Source organism: Rhinoraja longicauda, chromosome 10, assembly GCF_053455715.1.
Source record: "Rhinoraja longicauda isolate Sanriku21f chromosome 10, sRhiLon1.1, whole genome shotgun sequence".
In the NCBI taxonomy this organism is placed as follows: Eukaryota; Metazoa; Chordata; class Chondrichthyes; order Rajiformes; family Arhynchobatidae; genus Rhinoraja; species Rhinoraja longicauda.
Window position 1 is genome coordinate 60,864,376 of NC_135962.1, and position 22,463 is coordinate 60,886,838.

General features: G+C 48.3%; 1 protein-coding gene across 1 annotated transcript in view; it reads left to right on the forward strand.

Annotated features, from left to right (window-relative positions):
- Positions 1–22,463, forward strand: part of LOC144597537 (coiled-coil domain-containing protein 170-like) — a 73,848-nt gene that overhangs the window by 7,381 nt on the left and 44,004 nt on the right. The window contains exons 4-7 of the mRNA XM_078407016.1: positions 11,217–11,333; positions 13,336–13,580; positions 14,762–14,906; positions 16,642–16,659. Of these exons, the coding sequence (XP_078263142.1) occupies positions 11,217–11,333; positions 13,336–13,580; positions 14,762–14,906; positions 16,642–16,659 (525 nt within the window). The remainder of the gene's footprint in view (positions 1–11,216; positions 11,334–13,335; positions 13,581–14,761; positions 14,907–16,641; positions 16,660–22,463) is intronic.

Below are 22,463 nucleotides of genomic sequence, written 5' to 3' on the forward strand. Positions count from 1 at the left end.
AAAGGAAGGACATTAGCATGGAGGATGTGGAATCGATATGGGTAGAGCTGCGAAACACTAAGGGGCAGAAAACGCTAGTGGGAGTTGTGTACAGGCCACCTAGCAGTAGTAGTAGAGTTGGGGATGGCATCAAACAGGAAACTAGAAATGCATGCAACAAAGGTAAAACAGTTATAATGGGTGACTTCAATCTACATATAGATTGGGTGAATCAAATTGGGAGAGGTGCTGAGGAAGAGGATTTCTTGGAATGTATACGGGATAGTTTTCTAAACCAACATGTAGAGGAACCAACGAGAGAGCAGGCTATTCTAGACTGGACATTGAGTAATGAGGAAGGGTTAGTTAGCAGTCTTGATGTGCGTGGCCCCTTGGGCAAGAGTGACCATAATATGGTTGAGTTCTTCATTAGGATGGAGAGTGACTTAGTTAATTCAGAAACAATGGTTCTGAACTTAAAGAAAGGTAACTTTGAGGGCATGAGACGTGAATTGGCCAAGATAGACTGGCAATTGATTCTTAAAGGGTTGACGGTGGATATGCAATGGAAGGCATTTAAAGACCGCATGCATGAACTACAACAATTGTTCATCCCAGTTTGGCAAAAGAATAAATCAGGGAAGGTAGTGCATCCATGGCTAACAAGGGAGATTAGGGATAGTATCAAAACAAAAGATGAAGCGTACAAATTAACAAGAAAATGCAGCCTACCAGAGGACTGGGAGAAATTCAGAGTCCAGCAGAGGAGGACAAAGGGCTTAATTAGGAAAGGGAAAATAGATTATGAAAGATAACTGGCAGGGAACATAAAAACTGACTGCAAAAGCTTTTATAGATATGTGAAGAGAAAAAGATTAGTTAAAACAAATGTAGGTCCCTTGCAGTCAGAAACAGGTGAATTGATCATGGGGAACAAGGACATGGCAGACCAACTGAATAACTACTTTGGTTCTGTCTTCACTAAGGAAGACATAAATAATCTGCCGGAAATAGCAGGGGACCGGGGGTCAAATGAGATTGAGGAACTGAGTGAAATCCAGGTTAGTCGGGAAGTAGTGTTAGGTAAATTGAATGGATTAAAGGCCGATAAATCCCCAGGGCCAGATAGGCTGCATCCCAGAGTGCTTAAGGAGGTAGCCCCAGAAATAGTGGATGCATTAGTGATAATTTTTCAAAACTCTTTAGATTCTGGAGTAGTTCCTGAGGATTGGAGGGTAGCTAATGTAACCACACTTTTCAAAAAGGGAGGGAGAGAGGAAACGGGGAATTACAGACCAGTTAGTCTAACATCGGTAGTGGGAAAAATGCTAGAGTCAGTTATTAAAGATGGGATAGCAGCACATTTGGAAAGTGGTGAAATCATTGGACAAAGTCAGCATGGATTTATCAAGATCAAGATAGATCAAGATAGCTTTATTTGTCATCCAATATTGGACGAAATTCGGTCACCCACAGTCCAACAATAAAAGCATTAAATAGGCATTCAAATTACACAACCCCAAAACCCCCAAAACACAGTCCAACAATAAAAGCATTAAATAGGCATTAAAATTACACAACCCCAAAACCCCCAAAACACAGTCCAACAATAAAAGTATTAAATAGGCATTAAAATTACCCAACCCCAAAAACACACAAAAAAAGAAACATCCATCAAAGAAACATCCATCACAGTGAGTCTCCTCCAGTCCTCTCCTCACTGTGATGGAAGGCCACAATGTCTTTCCCTTCTCCTGCTGTCCTCGCCCGCAGTCAGGTTGTTGTGGTTGCAGGCCGCGCCGGACGGTCCACAGCGGGCCGAGCCTAAGGCGCGTCGCGTCGCAGCCGCTCCCGCAGCCTCCGAAAACGGCCGGCTCCGCCGATGATAAGTCCGATCCGGGGCGGGCGAACATGCTGCTGCTGCCGCTGTTGCTGCACGTCGGAGCGGTCGTGGCTCCCGACATTGAAGCCCCCGCCCAGCAGAGAAATATCCCGCGGCATATCTTAGGCCGCGCCGGACGGTGAAATGTCCGCGACCCAAGCCCCGTGATCCGGGGCGGGCGAACACGCTGCCGCTGCTGGAGCTCCCGATGTCGGCATCCACGCGGCCCGAGCCTAAGGCGAGTCGCAGCTGCTCCCGCAGCCTCCGAAGACGGCCGGCTCCGGTGGTGGTAAGTCCGATCCGCGGGCTCTGCGAACCAGAGCCCTGGAGGCCGCCAGCTCCAGGAGTTGGGCCGATGGTAGGCCGCAGATGGAACGGAGACACGGCCCAGAACACAAAGGTCGGGTCTCCGTTCGGAAGGGATACATATTTACATATTTACAATGTTACAGTTCCCCCCCTCCCCCCCACATACACACATAGTACACAACACAAAAACACCACATCACAACTACAATTAAGACAAAAAAAAACAACAAAAACACAAGACAAATGGACCGCAGGTGTAGCCGCAGCTGCTAGGGCAGCGCCGCCATTTTGTGGGTAAATCATGTCTGACGAATCTTATAGAATTTTTCGAGGATGTAACTAGTAGAGTGGATAAGGGAGAACCAGTGGATGTGTTATATCTGGACTTCCAGAAGGCTTTCGACAAGGTCCCACATAAGAGATTAGTATGCGCCGCCATTATGAAAGGTAAATCATGTCTGACGAATCTTATAGAATTTTTCGAGGATGTAACTAGTAGAGTGGATAAGGGAGAACCAGTGGATGTGTTATATCTGGACTTCCAGAAGGCTTTCGACAAGGTCCCACATAAGAGATTAGTATGCAAACACGGTATTCTGGGTTCAGTATTGATGTGGATAGAAAACTGGCTGGCAGACAAGAAGCAAAGAGTAGGAATAAACGGGTCCTTTTCAGAATGGCAGGCAGTGACTAGTGGGGTACCGCAAGGCTCAGTGCTGGAACCCCAGCTATTTTCAATATATATTAATGATTTGGACGAGGGAATTGAATGCAACATCCCCAAGTTTGCAGATGACACGAAACTGGGGGGCAGTGTTAGCTGTGAGGAGGATGCTAGGAGGCTGCAACGTGACTTGGATAGGTTAGGTGAGTGGGCAAATGCATGGCAGATGCAGTATAATGTGGATAAATGTGAGGTTATCCACTTTAGTGGCAAGAACAGGAAAGCAGACTATTACATGAATGGTGGCCGATTAGGAGGAGGGGAGATGCAACGAGACCTGGGTGTCGTGGTACACCAGTCATTGAAAGTAGGCATGCAGGTGCAGCAGGCAGTGAAGAAAGTGAATGGTATGTTGGCATTCATAGCGAGGGGATTTGAGTATAGGAGCAGGGAGGTTCTGCTGCAGTTGTACAGGGCATTGGTGAGACCACACCTGGAGTATTGCGTACAGTTTTGGTCTCCTAATCTGAGGAAAGACATTCTTGCCATAGAGGGAGAACAGAGAAGGTTCACCAGATTGATTCCTGGGATGGCAGGACTTTCATATGAAGAATGACTGGATAGACTCGGCTTGTACTCGCTGGAATTTAGAAGATTGAGGGGGGATCTTATAGAAACTTACAAAATTCTTAAGGGGTTGGACAGGCTAGATGCAGGAAGATTGTTCCCAATGTTGGGGAAGTCCAGAACAAGGGATCACAGTTTAAGGATAAGGGGGAAGTCTTTTAGGACCGAGATGAGAACGGTTTTTTTCACACAGGGAGTGGTGAGTCTGTGGAATTCTCTGCCACAGAAGGTAGTTGAGGCCAGTTCATTGGCTATATTTAAGAGGGAGTTAGATGTGGCCCTTGTGGCTAAAGGGATCAGGGGGTATGGAGAGAAGGCAGGTACGGGATACTGAGTTGGATGATCAGCCATGATCATATTGAATGGCGGTGCAGGCTCAAAGGGCCGAATGGCCTACTCCTGCACCTATTTTCTATGTTTCTATGTTTCTATGATATGGGGGAAAAACCAGGAACGGGGTACTCATTCTGGATGATCAGCCATGATCATATTGAATGGTGGTGCTGACTCGAAGGGCCGATAGGCCTACTCCTGCACCTACTTTCCATGTTTAGGAAAGAACTGCAGATGCTGGTTTAAATTGAATGTAGACACAAAATGCTATAGTAACTCAGTGGGACAGGCAGCATCTCTGGAGAGAAGGAATGGGTGACGTTTCGGGTCAAGTCTGGTTTAGTTTTGGGTTTTGGGTCTGAGGAAGGGTCTCGACCCGAAACGTCACCCATTCCTTCTCTCCAGAGATGTTGCCTGTCCCGCTGTGTTACTCCAGCATTTTGCATCTACCTACTTTCTATGTTTCTATATTTCATCACCACTCACAGTTCCGCCTTGTTATGTGTCATCAGCAAACCTGGAAATACAGCACAAGACATTCGTGAGTGTCATATGCATCGGCAATGGAACAATGACATTCTTACTTGCTGCAGCCTAACAGGCACATTAACATAATAACTGTACAAATAAATATGCAATACAGATGCTCCCCGACTTACGATGCTTCCACTTCCGATATTTCGGCTGTACGATGGTGCAAAATTCGTACACATTCTTTAGAAACCCTACTTCGCATTTTGAAATTTGATCTTTTCCCGGGCTTTTCCCGGACTCGAAGACCTCCGCCGCCGCCACCGCCCCGTTATCTCCTCAGCCCGGCCGCAGGATCAACATTTACCCGCCCACCGCGGCTGCACCATCGTCACTCACACGGCCTCCTGGGCGTGTGCGCCGGTTAGCAAGGAGACTTCTGGGAGTATTAAATGCATTTTCGACTTACGATATTTTCGGTTTACGATGGGTTTGTCGGAACATAACCCCATCGTAAGTTGAGGAGCATCTGTAATCAATAATACAGAAAATTATCAGCGATATTCGGTAACCAGAGCAGAATAGTTCCACAAGTGGGAGAGTCTAGGACCAGCGGGCACGGCCTCAGAATAAAAAGACGTACCTTTAGAAAGGAGACGAGGAGGAATTTCTATAGTCAGAGGCTGGTGAATCTGTGGAGTTCAATGCCACAGATGGCTTTACTTTAGACTTTAGAGATACAGCATGCAAATAGGCCATTCTACCCACCGAGCCTATGCCAACCAGCATTCACCCATACACTAATTGTATCCTACACACAAGGGACAATTTACAATGTTACCAAAGCCAATTAACCTACAAACCTGTACTTCTTCGCAATGTGGGAGAAAACCGGACCAACGGAAGATAACCCACGCGGTCACAGAGAGAAGGTACAAAGTCCATACAGACAGCACCAAACCCAGGTCTCTGATGTTGTGAGGCAGCAACTCTACCGCTGCGCCACCATGCTGCCCTATGCCTGTGGAAGCCAAGTCAATGGGTATTTTTAATGCAGACTAACAGATTCTTGATTAGTTAGGGTGTCATGAGGTAGATGAGAGGTCAGGACCACTCTCTAGCTGGGGAGTGGATGGCTCAGTTACCTGAAAAGGAAACTGTGAAGAAACTGTCCCTGAATGGACGTACAGTGCATTCAGAAAGTATTCAGACCCCTTCACTTTTTCCATATTTTGCTACGTTACAGCCTTATTTTAAAATGGATTAAATTCTTTTTTTTAATCATCAATCTCCATTCACGAAAGGAGCGAGAGAGAAAACAGGGAATTACAGACCAGTTAGCCTGACATTGGTGGTGGGGAAGATGCTGGAGTCAATTATTGAAGATGTAATAACAGTGCATTTGGATAGCAGTAAAAAGATAAGTCCAAGTCAGCATGGATTTATGAAAGGGAAATCCTGCTTGACTAATCTTCTGGAATTTTTCGAGGATGTGACAAGTAAAATGGATGAAGGAGAACCAGTGGACGTAGTGTATCTAGACTTTCAGAAAGCCTTTGATAAGGTCCCACACGAGAGATTGGTGAGCAACATTAGAGCACATGGTATTGGGGGTAGGGTGTTGACATGGATAGAGAGTTGGATGGCAGACAGGAAGCAAAGAGTAGGAGTAAATGGGTCCTTTTCAGAATGGCAGGCAGTGGCGAGTGGAGTGCCGCAAGGCTCGGTGTTGGGGCAGATGCAGAATAATATAGATAAATGTGAGGTTATCCACTTTGGCGGCAAAAACAAGGAGGCAGATTATTATCTCAATGGTGTCAGGTTAGGTAAGGGAGAAGTGCAGCGAGACCTGGGTGTCCTTGTACACCAGTCACTGAAAGTTGGCGTGCAGGTACAGCAGGCAGTGAAGAAAGCTAATGGCATGTCGGCCTTCATAACGAGAGGATTTCAGTATTGGAGTAGAGGTCCTTCTGCAGTTGTATAGGGCCCTGGCAAGACCACATCTGGAGTATTGTGTACAATTTAGGTCTCCTAATTTGAGGAAGGACATTCTTGTAATAGAGGCAGTGTAGCGTAGATTCACGAGATTGATCCTTGTGATGGCGGGACTGTCATATGAGGAAAGATTGAAAAGACTAGGCTTACATTCACTGGAGTTTAGAAGGATGAGAGGGGATCTTATAGAGACATATAAAATTATAAAAGGACTGGACAAGCTAGATGCAGGAAAAATGTTCCCAATGTTGGGGGTGTCCAGAACCAGGGGCCACAGTCTTAGAATAAAGGGAAGGCCATTTAAAACAGGTGAGAAGGAATTTTTTCGCCCAGAGAGTTGTGAATGTGGAATTCTCTGCAACGGAGGGCAGTGGAGGCCAAGTCACTGGAAGAATTTAAGAGATTTAGATAGAGCTCTAGGGGCTAGTGGAACCAAGGGATATGGGGAGAGGTTGGGCACAGGTTACTGATGTGGATGATTAGCCATGATCACAATGAATGGCGGTGCTGGCTCGAAGGACCGAATGGCCTCCTCCTGCACCTATTTTCTATGTAATCTACACACAATACCCTATAATAAAAAAGTGAAGACAGGTGTTTAGAAATTTTTGCAAAGTAATTAAAAAGAAATAACTGAAATATCACATTTACATAAATATTCAGACCCTTTACTCAGTACTTTGTTGAGGCACCTTTGGCAGCGATTACAGCCTCAGGTCTTCTTGGGTATGACACTACAAGCATGGCAATCCTGTATTTGAGTAATTTCTCCCATTCTTCTCTGCAGATCCCCTCAAGCTCTGTCAGGTTGGATGGGGAGCATCGATGCACAGCTATTTTAGACAATTGACAATAGACAATAGGTGCAGGAGTAGGCCATTCAGCCCTTCGAGCCAGCACCGCCATTCAATGCGATCATGGCTGATCACTCTCAATCAGTACCCCGTTCCTGCCTTCTCCCCATACCCCCTCACTCCGCTATCCTTAAGAGCTCTATCCAGCTCTCTCTTGAAAGCATCCAACGAACTGGCCTCCACTGCCTTCTGAGGCAGAGAATTCCACACCTTCACCACTCTCTGACTGAAAAAGTTCTTCCTCATCTCCGTTCTAAATGGCCTACCCCTTATTCTTAAACTGTGGCCCCTTGTTCTGGACTCCCCCAACATTGGGAACATGTTTCCTGCCTCTAATGTGTCCAATCCCCTAATTATCTTATATGTTTCAATAAGATCCCCCCTCATCCTTCTAAATTCCAGTGTATACAAGCCTAGTCGCTCCAGTCTTTCAACATATGACAGTCCCGCCATTCCGGGAATTAACCTAGTAAACCTACGCTGCACGCCCTCAATAGCAAGAATATCCTTCCTCAAATTTGGAGACCAAAACTGCACACAGTACTCCAGGTGCGGTCTCACTAGGGCCCTGTACAACTGCAGAAGGACCTCTTTGCTCCTATACTCAACTCCTCTTGTTATGAAGGCCAACATTCCATTGGCTTTCTTCACTGCCTGCTGTACCTGCATGCTTCCTTTCAGTGACTGATGCACTAGGACACCCAGATCTCGTTGAACATCCTCTCTTCCTAACTTGGTCAAGGGAGGTGACCAAGAACCCGATGTTCCTCTGTGAAGGTCCCTCCAGAGATGTTTGCTCAGGTTCAAGTCCGGGCTCTGGCTGGGCCACTCAAGGACATTCACAGACTTGTCACAAAGCCACTCCTGCGTTGTCTTGGCTGTGTGCTTAAGGTAATTGTCCTGTTGGAAGATGAACCTCCGCCCCAGCTTGAGGTCCAGAACGCTCTGAAGCAGGTTTTCATCAAGGATCTCTCTGTACTTTGCTCCATTCATCTTTCCCTCGATCTTGACTAGCCTCCCATTTCCTGCCACTGAAAAACATACCCACAGCATGATGCTGCCACCACCATGCTTCAACGTAGGTATAGTATTGGCCAAGTAATGAGCGGTGCCGCTTGGCATTCAGGCCAAAGAGTTCAATCTTGGTTTCATCAGACCAGAGAATCTTGTTTCTCATGGTCTGAGAGTCCTTTCGGTGCCTTTTGGCAAACTCCTAGCGGGCTGTCATGTGCCTTTTACTGAGGAGTTGCTTCTGTCTGGCCACTCTACCATAAAGGCCTGATTGGTGGAGTGCTGCAGATATAGTTGTCCTTCTGGAAGGTTCTCCCATCTTCACAGAGGAACATCGGGTTCTTGGTCACCTCCCTTGACCAAGATCCTTCTCCCCGCTTGCTCAGTTTGGCCGGGTGGCCAGCTCTATGAAGAGCCCTGGTGGTTCAAAAGGTCTTCCATTTGAGAATGACGGAGGCCACTGTGCTCTTTGGGACCTGCAATGCTGCAGAAGTTGTTTGATACACTTCCCCAGATCTGTGCCTCGACACAATCCTGTCTCGGAGGCTTACGGACAATTCCTTCGTCTTCATGGCTTGGTTTTTGCTCTGACATGCACTGTCAACTGCGGGACCTTATATAGACAGGTGTATGCCTTTCCAAATCAAGTCCAATCAATTTAATTTACCACTGGTGGACTCCAACCAAGTTATAAAAATATCTCAAGGATAATGAATGGAAACAGGATGAACATAAGCTCAATTTTGAGTGTCATAGCAAAGGGTCTGAATACTTATGTAAATGTGTCATTTCAGTTATTTCTTTTGCAAACATTTTTAAACACCTATTTTTGCTTTTGTATTATGGGGTATTGTGTGTAGATTGATGATTAAAAAAGTGAATTTAATCCATTTTAAAATAAGGCTGTAACGTAGCAAAATGTGGAAAAAGTGAAGGGATCTGAATACTTTCTGAATGCACTGAATGCATTTTCAAATGTCTGTACTTCTTGCCTGATGGGAGAGGGGAGAAGAGGGAGTGACTGGTCCTTGATGATGCTGCTGGCCTTGCTGAGGGAGCATGGTGTAAATGGAATCAATGAAAGGGAGGTTCGTTTGCTTGATGGTGTGGTCTACGTGCACAACTCTCTGCAATTTCATGCGGTCTTGGATGGAGCTGTTCCCAAACCATGCTGTGATGCATCCCAATAAAGTACTTTCTACAGAGCATCTGTAGAGGTTGGTGAGGGTTGTTTGGGACATGCTGAACTTCCTAAGCCTTCTAATGAAGTAGAGGCATTGTTGTGCTTTCTTTGCCACAGTTTCTATGTGGCTGGTCCAGGACAAGTTGTTGGTGATATTTATTCCTTGGGATCTTAAAGCTTTCAACCAAGTCTTCATCGGTGCCATCAATGTTTACTGGGATATATGTACTGCTTCTCTTCCTGAATTCCATCACAACCTCCTTTATCTTGCTGACATTGAAAGGGAGAGATAGTTATCTTGGCGCTAGGTAACAAGATTCTTAATCACCTTCCTGCACTACGTCTTGTCATTATTTGATATCCGGCCCACTAGGGTGGTATCGTCTGCAAATCTGTACATTGTGTTGGATTGGTATTTGGCCGCACAGCAAGCATTGCACAGAATGTGAATTATAAAGGAAGCATGATGATTGGGTTGGTGTGCTCACCGACAGTGCCCTCCATAATGTTTGGGACCCTACCCCCAATACCATGTGCTCTAATCTTGCCCACTAATCTCCTATGTGGGACCTTATCAAAGGCTTTCTGAAAGTCCAGGTACATTACATCCGCTGGCTCTCCTTTGTCCATTTTCCTAGTTACATCCTCAAAAAATTCCAGAAGATTAGTCAAGCATGATTTCCCCTTCGTAAATCCATGCTGACTCGGAACGATCCTGTTACTGCTATCCAAATGTACCACAATTTCTTCTTTTATAATTGACTCCAGCAACTTCCTCACCACTGGTCAGACTAACTGGTCTATAATTCCCTGTTTTCTTTCTCGCTCCTTTCTTAAAAAGTGAGATGAGAAAACATTTCTTCACACAGAGAGTGGTGAGTCTGTGGAATTCTCTGCCACAGAAGGTAGTTGAGGCCAGTTCATTGGCTATATTTAAGAGGGAGTTAGATGTGGCCCTTTTTGCTAAAGGGATCAGGGGGTATGGAGAGAAGGCAGGTACAGGTTACTGAGCTGGATGATCAGCCATGATCATATTGAATGGCGGTGCAGGCTCGAAGGGCCGAATGGCCTACTCCTGCACCTATTTTCTATGTTTCTATGTTTCTAACATTAGCTCCCTCCAATCCACAGGAACTGATCCTGAATCTATAGAACATTGGAAAATGATCACCAATGCGTCCATGATTTCTAGAGACACTTCCTTAAGTACCCTGGGATGCAGACCATCAGGCTCTGGGGATTTACTTTCTGAATGCACTGTACAGCGTGGCAACAGGCGCTTCGGTGACGTCGACCATCGGTCACCCATTCACACTAGTTCTATGTTATCCCACTTTCTCATCCATTCCCCACACACTAAGGGCAATTTACAGAGGGCCAATTAATCTACAAACCCGCACATCTTTGGGATGTGGGAGGAAACTGGAACACCTGGAGAAAACCCACTCAATCACAGGGGGAACGTAAAGCTGCTGCCTCACAGCGCATCCGGGTTCGCTCTTGTCCTCGGCATCTGTCTGTGTGGAGTTTGCACGTTCTCCCTGTGACCATGTGGGTTTTCTTCGGGTGCTCCAGTTTCCTCACACATCACGAATACGTGCAGGCTAGTAGGTTAATTGGCCCTCTGTAAATTGTGTTGTGAGTGGACAGGGAAGCGGGATAACATAGAACGGGTAATCGATGGTTGGCGTAAACATGGTGAGCCGAAGGGCCTGATTCCATGCTATATCTATAAACTCTAAACTAAACTAAATGTGCAAACTCCACACAGACAACACCCGAGGTCAGGATGGAACCCGGGTCTCTGGCGCTGTGAGGCAACGGCTCTACCCCCTACACCACTGCACCACTGTTGTAGGAGGTCACTGATGCTTGGCCTACTATTGACCACAGCTCCATGTTCTTCAGGGTCCAAGGGGTGTTTCGTTTTCCCGGGACCCCCTGCCTCGTTACATGGCACTGGAGGAAACATCGCGGCCAGAGTACGCTGGGCAACTGGTGAAGTACGAGGGCTCGGACACCGAGGTACCAAATGCTCACATCCTCACTGATTTCACCATGCAGCTGAAACTTCTTTAATTCAGAATAAGTTGTAACCTCTTCGTGAGTTGAGTTTAATTTATTGTCACATCTACCGAGGTACATTGAAAGCTTTTTTGTTGTGTGCTATCCAATCAGCGGATAGACTGCACATGATTACAATCGAGCCATCTATAGTGTACAGATACATGATAAAGGGAATAAAGTTTAGTGCAAGATAAAGTCCAATCAAAGATAGCCCAAGGGTCTCCAATGAGGTAGATGGGAGGTCAGGACTGCTCTCTAGTTTGACGACCCAAAACGTCACCCACTCCTTCTATCCAGAGATGCTACCTGTCCCGCTGAGTTACTCCAGCACTTTGTGTACCTGCTTTCTAATTGTTGGTAGGGACTGACTGTTCACTTGCTGCCTAATATATCCCACCCCTTGACAGGTGCCATTGTAACAAGATAACCAATGTTATTCACTTCGCCTGTCAGTGGTCACAATGTTTTGGCTGATGGGTGAATAAAGTTATGAGAGGCATCGAGGGTCGATAGTCAGAACCTTTTTCCCGGGGTGGAAATGTCAAAGACTAGAGGACACAGCTTTCAGAGGAGAGGGGCAAAGTTTAAATGAGAGTGACTGGTCCTGGATTATGCTGGCGGTCTTGCTGAGGCAGCGTGGTGTAGATGCAAATGTACTGAATAGTGAAAGGCCTGGATAGAGTGAATGTGGAGAGGATGTTTCCACCAGTGGGAGAGTCTAGGACTAGAGGCCATAGTTCAGAATAAAAGGACATACCTTTAGAAAGGAGATGAGGAGGAATTTAGCCAGAGGGTGGTAAATCTGTGGAATTCTTTGCCACAGACGGCTGTGGAGGCCAAGTCATTGGGTATTTTCAAGGCGGAGATTGACAGATTCTTGATTAGTACGGGAGTCAGGGGTTATGGGGTGAAGGCAGGAGAATGGGGTTGAGAGAAAAATATAGATCAGCCATGATTGAATGGCGGTGTAGATTTAATGAGCTGAATTCTGCTCCTGGAACTTTTGAACTTCTGAATGAATGATATTTTATGGATATTTATAACTTATCAATAGACAATAGACAATAGACAATAGGTGCAGGAGTAGGCCATTCGGCCCTTCGAGCCAGCACTGCCATTCAATATGATCATGGCTGATCATTCTCAATCAGTACCCCGTTCCTGCTTTCTCCCCATACCCCCTGACTCCGCTATCCTTAAGAGCTCTATCTAGCTCTCTCTTGAATGTATTCAGAGAATTGGCCTCCACTGCCCTCTGAGGCAGAGAATTCCATAGATTCACAACTCTCTGACTGAAAAAGTTTGTCCTCATCTCTGTTCTAAATGGCCTACCCCTTATTCTTAAACTGTGGCCCCTGGTTCTGGACTCCCCCAACATTGGGAACATGTTTCCTGCCTCTAATGTGTCCAACCCCTTAATAATCTTATACGTTTCGATAAGATCCCCTCTCATCCTTCTAAATTCCAGTGTATACAAGCCTAGTCGCTCCAGTCTTTCAACATATGACAGTCCCGCCATTCCGGGAATTAACCTAGTAAACCTACACTGCACGCCCTCAATAGCAAGAATATCCTTCCTCAAATTTGGAGACCAAAACTGCACACAGTACTCCAGGTGCGGTCTCACTAGGGCCCTGTACAACTGCAGAAGGACCTCTTTGCTCCTATACTCAACTCCTCTTGTTATGAAGGCCAACATTCCATTGGCTTTCTTCACTGCCTGCTGTACCTGCATGCTTCCTTTCAGTGACTGATGCACTAGGACACCCAGATCTCGTTGTACGTCCCCTTTTCCTAACTTGACACCATTCAGATAATAATCCTTGTCTATCGAGACAATGGGAGGTAGGGTTGTGTGATGTTAGAGTACTGGGTCGTCGCTGGTGGGTCAGACTCGGTGGGGAAGGACTTGTTTCCATGCTGTGTCTCTAAACTCGACTACGGTTGGGTGTTGGTGCAGGTCCGAGATCTCCGGGGCCGGCTGGAGACCAACGAGGCTGCGCTGCTGCGCCTCAGCGCAGAGCTGCAGAGGTACAAGGAGAACGACGCAAGGCAGGCTGCACTGCTGCAGTCCCTCAGGGTCCGTGGGAGGCCAGCGCAGGAGAGCCAGGCCAGGGAGAGTCAGACCAAAGGCAGCATCTGCTCCCTACAGGCAGACAACCAGCAGCTGACAAACCGGGTCTCCCAACTGGAGGAGCGACTCAGGTAGGCCACCCTCACTGGGGAATGTCCCTCTGCACTCTAGGGTGCTGGCTCACTGGGGAATGTTCCTCTGCACCCTAGGGGGCTGGCTCACTGGAGAATGGGTCCTCTGCACCCTGGGGTGCTGGCTCACTGGGGAATGAGTCCCTCTGCACCTTTGGGTGCTGGCTCACTGGAGAATGGGTCCTCTGCACCCTGGGGGGCTGGCTCACTGGAGAATGGGTCCTCTGCACCCTGGGGTGCTGGCTCACTGGGGAATGAGTCCCTCTGCACCTTTGGGTGCTGGCTCACTGGAGAATGGGTCCCTCTGCACCCTAGGGTGCTGGCACACTGGGGAATGGATCACTCTGCACCCTAGGGTGCTGGCTCACTGGAGAACGGGTCCTCTACAACCTAAGGTGCTGGCTCACTGGGAAATGGGTGCCTTTGCACCCTAGGGTGCTAGCTCACTGGGGCCCAATCCCTCTGCACCCTAGGTGGCTAGCTCACTGAAGAATGGGTCCCTCTGCACCCTGGGGTGCTGGCTCACTGGGGAATGAGTCCCTCTGCACCTTTGGGTGCTGGCTCACTGGAGAATGGGTCCCTGTGCACCCTAGGGTGCTAGCTCACTGGGGAATGGGTCCCTCTGCACCCTAGGGTGCTGGCTCACTGGGGAATGGGTCCCTCTGCACCCTAGGCGGCTAGCTCACTGGAGAATGGGTCCCTCTGCAACCTGGGGTGCTGGCTCGGGGGGGACCAGTCCCTCGGCACCCTGGGGTTCTGGCACACTGGGGAATGGGTCCCTCTGCATCCTGGGGTTCTGGCACACTGGGGGCCGGTCCCTCTGCACCCTAGGGTGCTGGCTCACTGGGGATATGTCTCTCCCCACCCCTCATGGTGGGACGGGCCACTCTGCACCCTTGGGTGCTGACCCTCACTGGGGGATGGGTCCCTGTTCACCTCAAGGTATTGCCCTTCACTGCGGGATGAGTCCCTTCCCACCCCAGGTGCTGACACCCACTGGGAGATGGGCCGCTCTCCACCCCTGGGGGTACAGGTCCCTCCCCACCCCAGGGTGCTGCCCCTCATGGGCATGAAGGAGACAGTGGGATGAACAGACACAGGGAGAGGAAAGGGCTGAATTGTGGAGCGGAGGGTGGGAGGAGGTGTGTGGGTCCACGTGACTTCCTGTCTCTCTATTGCAGGCTGCATCTACGGGAGAGGGAGCAGAGTGAGCAGAGAGCAGTCAGTGCGGAGAGCAGACTAGCCAGCAGCGTGGAGAAGCTCGCACGTGGGCTAGGAGTGGACCCTGATGAGCAACCTGACCCTCTTGACTACCTGACCCAGCAGGTGAGCCCCTGGACTCGGACGGGCCCTCTCTTCACGAACCCGTTTACTCCTCCAGCCCATCCCTCGGCGCACCCAAGTAAACCACAGCGTTTTGTGGTACAGCATGAAAACAGGCCTTTCGGCCCACCGGGTTGCTGCCTCACAGCGTCAGAGACCCGGGTTCAATCCGGCCTATACAGAGTTTGTACGTTCTCCCCGTGATCGCATGGGTTTTCTCCGGGTGATCCGGCTTCCTCCCACACTCCAAAGACGTACACGTTTGTAGGCTAATTGGCTTCTGTGAAATCGTGAAAATTGTCCCTAGTGTGTAGGATAGTGCTAGTGTATGGGATGATCGCTGGTCGGTAGGGTTGCCAACTGTCCCGTATTAGCCGGGACATCCCGTATTTTGGGCGGAATTAGTTTGTCCCCCCCCTTGTCCCGCATTAGTTGGGTTGCCAACTTCCTCACTCCCAAATAAGAGACCAGGTGACGTCACCACATGACCTCACCCAGCCAGCCGCCACGTGCTCCCACTCCACCAATGGCGGCCACACGGGCCTTGAGCACGTGGCGGCTGGCTGGGTGAGGTCACGTGGGGCGCGGGGCGGTGACGTCACCTTGTCCTGTATTTGGGAGTGAGGAAGTTGGCAACCCTATTGGTCGGCGCGGTCTCAGTGGCCCGAAGGGCCTGTTTCCTCTATGTATCTCTGAAGTCTAAGTATCTCCGCACTTCCCAAACGGCTGACCCTTCCCCCTCAACATCTCCCTTGAGCCACCCTGCCCAACCCCAGCCGCAACCCTACCTCAGCACCGAACCATTATGGGCCTTGTATAAAATTACACTGTGTACCTTGGCTTGCACGCTGATGGCCTGGTTACTTAGTATAACGGATAATTTATAGTTTGTTGTATATTTATTTGTTGTGTTGTTAAGTTAATGCGCCTGTAAAGCCGCTGCAAGCAAGAATTTAATTGTTCTGGTCCCGGCGTGTATGACAATTAAACACTCTCGTCTCTTGATCCTTTACTCTGAGATGGTTGCCTGGTTCCAGTCAGTCTGGACCAAGGCAACAGGCAGAACCCAGGGCGGAGACTGCAGGCCTTAGATTAAGGTGAGGCATGCAAAATTTAAAGATGTGCTAGGCAAGTTTTTTGTTTTTTTTGAGAGAGAGAGGAGAGAGAGAGAGAAAGAGAGAGAGAGAGAGAGAGAGAGAGAGAGAGAGTCCCTCGTTTAGTTTAGTTTAGAGATACAGCGCGGAAACCGATACTTTGGCCCACCGGGCCCGCGCAGACCAGCGATCCCCGCACATTAACACTATTTTATACAGACCAGGGACAATTTACATTCATACCAAACCAATTAACCTACAAATCTGTACGTCTTTGGAGTGTGGGAGGAAATGGAAAATCTCTGTTTGTACGTTCTCCCCGTGACCTGCGTGGGTTTTCTCCGAGATCTCCGGTTTCCGCCCACACTCCAAAGATGTACAGGTTTGTAGGTTAATTGGCTACAGTTACAAAAAGCTGTAAGTTGTCCCTAGTGTGTAGAATAGTGCTGGTGTAAGGGGGGATCGCCGGTCGGCGCGGACTAAATGGGCCGAAATGCCTGTTTCCGCGCTGTATCTCTAATGTGTAAAGTAAAGGCTAAAATCATTAATGTGAATTATGAATAAGTGGGAACCTGCAGCGATCTCTGTGACAACCCATTTGTGACAGTCTGCCGGTCTAAAAATAACCCGATTAACTTGTGCAGGGAGAGGCTGCTAAACAGGTAAGGGGATATCTCGCAAGTGAGAGGTTTCTGAAGTGAGATGGGACAAGTTCAGGGCCAGCATGTTCTGGTTAGAGTGAGAGGCTTCTGAAGTGAGATAGGAAGAGTTCAGGGCCAGCATGTTCTGGTTGGAGTGAAGGGCAAGGTCTGGCAGGATTAGGAAGTCTTGGTTGATGAGAGATGCTGAGGCGCTGGTCAGGGAAAAGATATAGACGTGAAGTATAGGCTGCTGGGATCAAACAAGTGCCTTAGAGGATAGAACACAGCAACAGGCCCTTCAGCCCACAACGTCTGTGCCTAGCATGATGGCTAATTAAACTGATCTCCTCTGCCTGCACGTGATCCATATCCCCCCATTCCCGGCATATCCATGTGTCTGTCTAAAAGCCTCTTAAATGTCACTCCTGTATCTGCCTCCACCACCACCCTTGGCAGCACGTTCCAGGCACCCACCATCCACGTGGGCAAATGAAACTATTGAAGATTGGGCATCTTGGGCAGCATGGACCAGTTGGGCCGAAGGGCCACTTACTTAAAATGCTGGATAAACTGGGTCTATTTCCCTTGGGAAGGAAGGAGGGTGAGGGTTGATTTTACGGAGCTTTATAAAATCATGAGGGGTAAAGATAAGATGGATAGTCACAGACGTTTTCCTCGGGTAGGTGAGTCTAAACCTGGACGTTCTCCCTGTGACCAAGTGGGTTTTCTCCGGGTGCTCCGGTTTGCTCCCATGCTCAAAAGACGTACAGGTTTGTAGGTTAATTGGCTTCGGTAAATTTGTAAATTGTCCCTATGGTAGTGCTAGCGCATGGGGTAATCGCTGGTCGGCGCGGACTCGGTGGGCCAAAGAGCCTGTTTCCGCACAGCATCTTTAAAGTTTAAATCAGCCCCTGAAGGGTAAGTTTTCAACACAGGTTGTGGGTGAGAATGTGCTGCCAAGAAGATGGTGGGGGCGGTTACTATTATAACTTTTAAAAGACATTTAGAAGCTTTATGGATGGGTACGGTTGAGAGGGATATTATCCCAAACACAGCAAGATGGGTCAAGCTGAGAGAGCTCTTGGTTGGCACGGGCGAGTTGGGCCAAAAGATTGGTTTCCGTCGAAGGTAGACACAAAATGCTGGAGTAACTCAGCGGGTCAGGCAGCATCTCGGGAGAGAAGGAATGGGTGACATTTCGGGTTGAGACCCTGCTTCAGACTGATGTCAGGGGAGGGGGCGGCACAAAGATAGGATGTATCTAGGAGACAGGAAGACTAGTGGGAGAACTGGGAACGGGGAGGGGATAGAGAGGGAAAGCAGGGACTATCTGTAGTTAGAGAAGTCAATGTTCATACCGCTGGGGTGTAAACTACCCAAGCAAAATATGAGGTTTTGTTCCTCCAATTTGCACTGGGCCTCACTCTGACAATGGAGGAGGCCCAGGACAGAAAGGTCAGATTGGGAATGGGAGGGGGAGTTGAAGTGCTGAGCCACCGGGAGATCAGAATGGTTAAGACGGACTGAGCGGAGGTGTTCATCAAAATGATCGCCGAGCCTGCGCTTGGTCTCGCTGATGTAGAGAAGTTCTACATAGGCGAGACCAAGCGCCCCCTCCCCTGACATCAGTCTGATGAAGGGTCTCGACCCGAAACATCACCCATTCCATCTCTCCAGAGATGCTGCCTGACCCGCTGAGTTACTCCAGCATTTTGTGTCTACCTTCGATTTAAACCAGCATCTGCAGTTTTTTCCTACACAGGTTGGTTTCCATGATATATAACTCATAACTTTAATGTTGAAACAAGGACTCGCAGTTGCTGGTTTACCCAAAAGGATACAAAGTGCTGGAGTTACTCAGCGGGTCAGGCAGCATCTCTGGAGAACACGGACAGGTGGCGCTTCAGATCGAGACCCTATTTTCGATTTTGTTCAGGAGTTGTGAGCAATATGAGAGGAACAGGCATTTGACTCTTGATTACTGCGGATGTCAAGGGTTATGTGGAGAAGCAAGAGAATGGGGTTAGGAGGGAGAGATAGATCAGTCATTATTGAACGGCGGAATAGACTTGATGGGCCGAATGGCCTAATTCTGCTCCATCACTTATGACCTTATGATATCCCTGAATTAAATCATGAGGGGAATGGATAGGGTGAATGCTCAGACAAGTACAATAGTTAAGGGGGATCTGGAAAGGATGGTGTTTTGTGACAGGACCCTTTTTCAGACTGATTGTAGGTGAAGGGTGAAGGGGGGGAGAAAGAAAACTGGGAGACGAAAAGCTGGGATAATGTTATCACTTATAGGATGGAAAATGAATATAAAATCAGAGAGGTTATGCTTTTTTTATAAAAGCTACTGGTGAGACTTCATCAAAAGTATTGTGGAAGGAAGACAAAATGCTGGAGTAACTCAGCGGGTCAGGCAGCATCTCTGGAGAGAAGGAATGGGTGATGTTTCGGGTCGAGACCCTTCTTCAGTCTGGGATGTTGACACATTGTAAACAGTTCAGTTGGACCAAAGTGATTCACCTCTACCCCATTGCGGACATTGGACTTTGTCTGTGGAACTGATGCGCTACAATGCTGAGAACTATATTCTGCACTCTGTATCTTCCCCTTTGCTCCACCTATTGTACATGAGTTTGACTTAGAAATAGAGAAACATAGAAAAATAGGTGCAGGAGTAGGCCATTCAGCCCTTTGAGCCAGCACCGCCATTCAATATGATCATGGCTGATCATCTAAAATCAGTACCCCGTTCCTGCTTTGTTCCTACTTGATTGTGTTTATGTCTAGTATATCTGATCTGATTGGATAGCATGCAAAACAAAGCTTTTCGCTGTACATGTGACAATAATAACCCTAACCTAATACCTGGATTAAGTTTAGGTTTAGTATATGTGCCTAGGCAGGGAGATGAGTTGAATATGGGATAGGTGCTCACTGGTCAGTATGGGCATGGTGGGCCGAATGGCCTTTTTCCTTGCAGCAGAACTATGAAGAAGGAAGGGACTGAAATGAACTGAGGACAATAAGGTTAAAACAGACACAACATGTTGGCATAACTCAGCGGGTCAGGCAGCATCTCTGGAAAACATAGATGGATGATGTTTCAGGTCGGGACCATTTTTCACATTACCGATCCATGTTCTCCAGAAATGCTGCCTGGCCCGCTGTGTTGTTCCGGCACTTTGTGTCTTTTTTGTCGTAAACTAGCATCTGCAGTTCTTTGTGTCGGCAAGGTAAGGACAGGTACAGGTGATGAAAGGCAGAGATAGAGCACAGAAAGGGGGGAGTGGTGAAAGTAAGGAGGGTTGTCAAAATCATCTCAAAAAAAATGTTAGCAATTATGTCGAGCAGAGCTGCTCAAAGTGTCTGTGCTTGCAGCAGCAGACGGCTTTTCAGCTTCTCATTCACAGGGCGTGCACAATGCTGGCAATGACAGGATCTTCTGCCCATTCCTCAATGCCCTTGAAGCGTGGTGGTGCAGTCAATTCCACCGCACTGGTGGCTCGGAAGTCTGCAGCTCTGCATGTTCTCCGTGACTGCGTGGGTTTCCTCCAGATGCTCCGATTTTCTCCCACATCCCCAAGACGTGCGGGTTTGTAGGTCACTCTGTAAATTACCCTTAATGTGTAGGGAGTGGATGAGAGTATGGGATAACGCAACAAGTGTGAATGAGTTGAAAGAAGGAGCTGCAGATACTTGCTTCTACAAAAATGACACAATGTTCTGGAGTAACAGTGGGTCTGGCAACATCTCTGAGGAACACGGACAGATGACGTTATGAGTTGGAAACTTCAGTGTGAACGGATGATTGGTGGTCAGTGTGAACTCGGAGGGCAGAAGGGCCTGTTTCCTTGCTGCATCTTAATAGTTTAAAGTCACAGATAGGTCAGATCGGGTAACGACGACAGACTTGCCCTCCTGATGGACATCAGTGAAACAGATGTGTTTTTATGACAGTGCATAGTCTCATGGTTATTGAGACGAGTTTTTAATTCCAGATTTATTTAATTACCGGGATGTAAATTCCCCGGCTGCCGTGATGGGAATTGAATTTGTCTCTGGTTCAGTGGTCCACAACTCCAGCTGCTAGTTCGGTACGCTGCTGTACCCCTGTACGCACCCTGGGGTGTGGGAGATGGCAATAAGACAATAGCAATGATATGGAACAGTTGGTTTGTGTCAGAGGTTCTAGTGAGGGGCAGATGCATCTCAGGAACAACGTGAGCCAAAGGTAATATCTCATGGAGACAGTGACTTTCGCTCTGTGGTTGATGGCACCAATCCGTACATTTCCATCTTCTAATCTACAGTATTTTTAGTTTTAGTGGAAATAGGCTTTTCGGCCCATGCCGAACATCGATCACCTGCTCACTAGTTCCATCCTATACACTCGGGACAACTTACAAAAGCCAATTAACCTACAAACATGTACGTCTTTGGAGTGTGGGAGGAAACCGAAGCACCCGGAGAAAACCCACACGTCACAGGGAGAACATATAAACTCCGTACTGGCAGCACCTGTGGTGAGGATTGAACCCGGGTCTCTGGCGCTGTAAGGCAGCAATTCTACCACTGCACCACTGTGCCATCCTAAATTAGATTGCACCAATCTGTACATTTCCTTCTTAACATCTATCTGAATCTGATTTGTGTTGCAAGTATTGTTTACATTGATTGTGGTGAAAATGTTACCCGTCGACTTGCAAGGCGTTGTGTTTCACAAGGTCTGGGTGGATTAAGCACGCCAAGCATCGAGGTCAGAGATCGTGATGAGCATCATTGCCATCTTGGCAGATCAGATGTGTCAGCTTCCATTCCAGAACTGTTGGCACTTGTTATTTCAGTGCTAAGTGGAATCAGTGACTGTGGCAATCCTGGAACAGCAGCATTGCCAAGTCAGGCTGTGTTGGAATGCTCTCTGCTTGCTTGCACGAGTACAGCCCCAGCATCCCGGAAGAACATAGAACAGCACAGCACAGCACAGCAGCAGCACAGCACAGCACAGCAGCAGCACAGCACAGCACAGCAGCAGCACAGCAGCAGCACAGCACAGCACAGCACAGCAGCAGCACAGCAACAGCACAGCACAGCAGCAGCACAGCAGCAGCACAGCACAGCACAGCACAGCAGCAGCACAGCAACAGCACAGCACAGCACAGCACAGCAGCAGCACAGCAACAGCACAGCACAGCACAGCAGCAGCACAGCAGCAGCACAGCACAGCAGCAGCACAGCACAGCAGCAGCACAGCACAGCAGCAGCACAGCACAGCACAGCACAGCCACAGCACAGCACAGCAGCAGCACAGCACAGCACAGCAGCAGCACCTTCGCCCACGACATTTAGTTTAGTTAAGGTCACGTGCACCGAGGTACAGTGAAAGGTTTCTCTGGCGTGCTGACCAGTCAGCGGAAAGAGTCTACAGTGCACAGATACATGATGAATGGAATAACGTGAATAACGTTTAGTGCAAGATGAAGTCCAGTAAAGTACTATCATAGATAGTCCAAGGGTCTCCAGTGAGGTAGATGGGAGGTCAGGCCCACTTTCAAGCCACTTATCTGCATAGACATAGTGCATATCCCTCCATTCCCTGCATATCCATGCGACAGTGGAGCTGCCACCTCACAGCGCCAGAGACCCGGGGTCAATCCTGACTACGGGTGCTGTCTGTATGGAGTTTGAATGTCCTCTCTGTGACTGCGTGGGTTTCCTCCGGGTGCTCCGGTTTCCTCCCACATCCTAAAGACGTGCGAGTTTGGGCAGGCAGCATCTCTGGTTACAATGAATGGGCGATGTTTCGGGTCGAGCCC